We start from the raw sequence: 4884 nt of genomic DNA on the forward strand, positions 1-4884 counted from the left end.
TCGGGCAGCCTCTCCCCAGCCACGCGAGGATGCTCGCCCGCAGCGAAGGCTCCTCTGCTCCCCCTCCTGGGAGGTCCCAAGCGCAGCCGCTGCCGCCCCTCGCAGAGCCGCGGGCCTGCTGGCCGGTCCAAAGGCGCAGCGCAGCCGAGCTGGATGGGTTTTGCAGATGAAGGCAGGAGCTGGGAGGGGGCAGAGCTCATCCCCCAGCTGTCCGCAGAGGGCAGCCCCGCTGGGACGGACAGGCGGCTGTTCCTGCTCTGCTGCGCTGGGGAAGCTCAGAAGGCCCCTGTCCCACGCCGAGGTGCAATCTTGCCGTGTTGCAAGCCCCTCTCGCGCCGTCTGCACGCCTGGAACAAACGTGGCCCCTTCCCTCCAGCTGCATACCCAGCACCAGCGTGGACTGGGTGCCCTCGCAATCTGGCAGTGCAGCAGTGCTTCATGCAGCACACGTAATCTTCACCTGACCCACACGAACCTACCTGCCTTCCACCGGCAGTGGACTGCCATCAGTGATGAGGGCTGCACCGTAACGCACGAATGCAGTGTCGATAGCATGGGGTATTTACCGCACCGTATAAATGGCATCTGACATTTTTAATCACACAATTAAACAAGAATTAAAATAAACAGCAGTAAACCAGTGGGATGTTGCTCTGGAACTAGTTTTAATGGATTTGAAAACAAGCAAGCACTTTTTTTTTTTCCACCAGAAGAGGCAAAACTGTATTGAAGAAGCACTAGCAGCGTGTAAAAGTGATCACAATGGAGCAAATGCTTGTGAATGCCTCCCAAACCATCAATCACGCTGCCTCACAGCCCCACCACACCACCACCCCACCTTCCACGCGCTCCCAGACAGACATCCATCCACACGGCATAGCAACCCAAGATCCCCGAGTTTCTGGAAAATAGATTTAGCCCTAATTTTTGTGACAGATGGAGTTGATAGTCTCAGGATGAAAAAAAGCGCCAGTTTTGACAGGCAGCAGATACCGATGCCCCTTGTGGTCGGAGCCGACGTTGCTCTGGAGTTAAGGTAGCACTAAAAAGAAAGGCAAGGAGTAAATTCACCAAGATTTATTTTGTTATGCTCCTCTCGTTGTGCCTTAACATGTATACTTTCGTGTCAACTTCCTTAAAAACAAAGCAAAGGGAGCGTAAAAAGTGGGCAAGGCGTCAGCAGGGTAGCTTTCTTTCAATGAAAACACATTTCATCCTCCGAACTAGCAGATTTCAAACAACTTTTTATCACAAACGACCGAAGCACTACACTCGGATCCACCGTATTTCTGCCACGGCCGTCTTCGTAGGTCGGCATCCCGCACCATGCACACCAAATCTCGGCAGGGAGCTGAGCTGAACGTGCCTACCTGCAGCCGGCGGGGGTGCGTGAGGTGGGGAGAAAGTCGCAATACTGAAGGCACGGCAGCAGCAGTACTTACATGGTTGCAGCACACCGCTAACACAGGCAGCTTTGCTCTCCCGCCGCGTACTAACGCACCGAAAGCAGGAGATCCGATCTCCGCCCGGACTGCAGCAAGAACAAAGTCGGTCTCACCCCGAGCCGGGTCCTGCTCTGCCCTCACGTGTATCAGGGGGAAGTTTGGGTGCACACAGCGCTCGGGCTAGACACTCATTTTTTTCTTTTTCCTGCTCTTGCGAGCAGCGGGTCGGGCGTTATCCCCGCCCGAGCCGCCCGCAGACCCACGCCGCCGCGGTGCGGTGCTCCGGGGAGAGCCCCGGGAGACACCGGGAAGGTACCGGGCAGAGACCGGGCACTGACCAGGCAGAAACCGGGCAGGGACCGGGCAGGACCCCGGGAGAGCCCCGCCGCGCCCGATCCGCGCCGCCGCGCCGCCTTAACGGGAGGAGGGGCTCCTCGGGGGGCTGTCACTCTCCTTAAGCCTTTCCTTTCAAGCTTTGAATGTGAGCTGCCCTCCAGCCCCCCTCTCTCCTTCCCTCCCTCCAGTAGATCGTAAAGAGAGGAGGGAAGAGAAAAAAAAAAAAAAAAGGGGGGGGAAAAAAGTTTCAACAACAGGCTGGACCAATGGCAAGTCGCAAAGCTCGGAAAGGGGGCCGAGCGAAGGGAGAAAAAAGTGGAGAAAAGGAGAAAGAGAGCGAGAGAGCGCAGGCTGGGGGGATGTGTAAAAGAAGAAGCGTTGCTAATTTTTTTTGTTTGTTTGCTTTTCCATGCATGCATAATGAGGCCTAATCAGAGCACGTTGCTGCTGCTCGGAGGGCACTTTTGTATTTAAAGCCTTGCAGAGAAAAAAAGATCCACAGACGGATCCGCAGAGCAGCTCGCGGGGCTTGTTGACAACAGAAGCAGCATCAGTCGCCCAGAGAGAAAGAGACCCCGAAGCCTGCCTTCTTCCCCCGTGCTGTCTAACGGGGAGAGACACTTCTTCTCCCTGCCACCCGAAAGGGCGACCCGCGCCGAGCGAGAGCCAGCGAGCGGAGCCGGGACCGTGAATGGGATCGGAGCGGCTGGCATGTGCAGAGATGCTGCGGGCGGAGAGATAGAGGCTCCCGAGGAGGCGGCGGCGGCGGCGGCTGGGCACTTATTTTGTGCAAAAAAAAAGAGGAGGAAAAAGAGAGAGAGAGGCAGAGAGAAGGAGGAACGGCGCCGCACGAGGAGCAGGGCAGCACCATGAGCAACCCCGGCGCATCCTGCAAGTCCCCGAGCGCAGCCCGGAGCCGCTGCCCCCCGCGCCCCCGCTGGCACTGACTGCCCCCTCCGCTCCGGCCGCCTTCTCCGCCGCCCGTCGCCGAGCCGGGAGCCGCGGGTTGGGGGGCACGGGCCGGCCCCGGGGCCGCTTCCCGCTCCGGGGGCTGCAGGGGCCCGCAGCCCGCGCGGATGGATTGATGCGAGGAGACCTCATGCGCACGGTCGGCAGGAGTTTCGCAAACTTTCCCACCGGCGGCAGCTCCTTCTCCTCCTCCTCCTCCTCCTCCCGCTCCTTCCCCTCCTCCACCACCACCACCACCACCACCACCACCACCTCCTCCTCCTCCTCCTCCTCCTCCTCCCCGTCGCCTACCAGCGCCTCTCCCCCGCGACCCCGCGGCCGCCGCCCGCGATGGTGGCCCGCTCGCCCGCTCGGCACGGGGCCGGCGGCGGAGGGCTGCTCTGGCCGCGGCCGGCCGCCTGGCTGTGCGTGGCGGCGGCGCTGGGCGCCGTGTGTCCGCCGCGGGGCTCGCTGGTGCAGGGCCGGCGGCTGATCTGCTGGCAGGCGGTGCTGCAGTGTCAGGGGGAGCCCGAGTGCAGCTACGCCTACAACCAGTACGCCGAGGCGTGCGCCCCGGTGCTCCTGCAGCAGCCGCCGGCTGGCGGTGGCGGCGGCGGTGGGGACGGCCCGGCGGGCGCCGCGGGCTCGCCCGCCTCCCGGCGGCGGTGCCCCAGCCACTGCATCGCGGCCCTCATCCAGCTCAACCACACCCGGCGCGGCCCGGCGCTGGAGGACTGCGACTGCGCGCAGGACGAGAACTGCCGCGCCACCAAGCGAGCCATCGAGCCCTGCCTGCCCCGCACCAGCAGCGGGGTCGGCGGCGCGGGGGGCGGCGGAGGCGGCCCCGGGGGAGGCCCCGGGCCCGGCCCCGGCGGCGGCGGCGTGATGGGCTGCACGGAGGCGCGGCGGCGCTGCGACTGGGACAGCCGGTGCAGCCAGGCGCTGAACCGCTACATGACCTACTGCGGGAAGCTGTTCAACGGGCTGCGCTGCACGGCCGAGTGCCGCGCCGTCATCGAGGACATGCTGGCCGTGCCCAAGGCCGTGCTGCTCAACGACTGCGTCTGCGACGGGCTGGAGCGGCCCATCTGCGAGTCGGTCAAGGAGAACATGGCCCGCCTCTGCTTCGGCGCCGACACGGGCAGCAACGGCGCCGGCAGCAGCGGCGGCTCGGACGGCGGCCTGGAGGAGTACTACGACGAGGACTACGAGGAGGAGCCGAGCCAGAAGGGGAGGGACGAGGCGGAGGACAATGCGGGCGCCGAGCCCGGCTTCCCCATGCAGGCGGACAGCGCCGGGCGGGCCGCCGCCGCCTGGGCCCTGCTGGCCTCCATCTTGCTGCGGCTGCTGGCCGGCCTCTAGCCGGGACCGCTCGCCGAGCCGAGCCGAGCCGTGCCCCCTTCCCTTCCCTTCCCTTCCCTTCCCTTCCCTTCCCTTCCCTTCCCTTCCCTTCCCTTCCCTTCCCTTCCCTTCCCTTCCCTTCCCTTCCCTTCCCTTCCCTTCCCTTCCCTTCCCTTCCCTTCCCTTCCCTTCCCTTCCCTTCCCTTCCCTTCCCTTCCCTTCCCTTCCCTTCCCTTCCCTTCCCTTCCCTTCCCTTCCCTTCCCTTCCCTTCCCTTCCCTTCCCTTCCCTTCCCTTCCCTTCCCTTCCCTTCCCTTCCCTTCCCTTCCCTTCCCTTCCCTTCCCTTCCCTTCCCTTCCCTTCCCTTCCCTTCCCTTCCCTTCCCTTCCCTTCCCTTCCCCTCCCTCTTTCTCTTCCCTTCCCACCCGGCTGTGCACTGTGCAATCCGGCCCGGCACGGCCCGGCGGCGGGGGGAAGGACTGCGGGCCTTGAGCAGAAGTGGGGGCGTGCTGGTCGTCGTGGTGACTTTTTCTTTTTTTTTTTCTTTTTTTTTTTTTTAAAAAAAAAGCATTTTGACATGAAGGTTAGAAAGAGGTGAGCTACCCACACTCGCTGCCAAAGCCGTTGCCGTGCTGGTTAAACAACTTGATTAGCATTCACCGAGTATCGCTGCTCGCGGTGCAGGGATGCCCAAGAGAGGGTTACGCTGCATCTGCCGGTAATTGAGTGTAAGGAGATAACAGTCCGAGTAAGTCTGGTGGTTTACAGCACTCCCTCTTGCACACACGTCTTCCTTATAACAAAAGCTTGCCAGC

At 62.5% G+C, this 4884-nt stretch overlaps 1 protein-coding gene across 1 annotated transcript; it reads left to right on the forward strand.

The window, feature by feature from the left end:
• Positions 1-236: 236 nt before the first annotated feature.
• GAS1 (growth arrest specific 1) lies at positions 237-4263 on the forward strand. The gene has a single exon (XM_066988128.1). The coding sequence runs from the start codon at positions 3081-3083 to the stop codon at positions 4089-4091; it is 1011 nt and encodes a 336-aa protein (XP_066844229.1). The 5' UTR covers positions 237-3080; the 3' UTR covers positions 4092-4263.
• Positions 4264-4884: the final 621 nt, after the last annotated feature.

The sequence above is a fragment of the Anser cygnoides genome, chromosome Z (assembly GCF_040182565.1).
Source record: "Anser cygnoides isolate HZ-2024a breed goose chromosome Z, Taihu_goose_T2T_genome, whole genome shotgun sequence".
Classification (NCBI taxonomy): domain Eukaryota; kingdom Metazoa; phylum Chordata; class Aves; order Anseriformes; family Anatidae; genus Anser; species Anser cygnoides.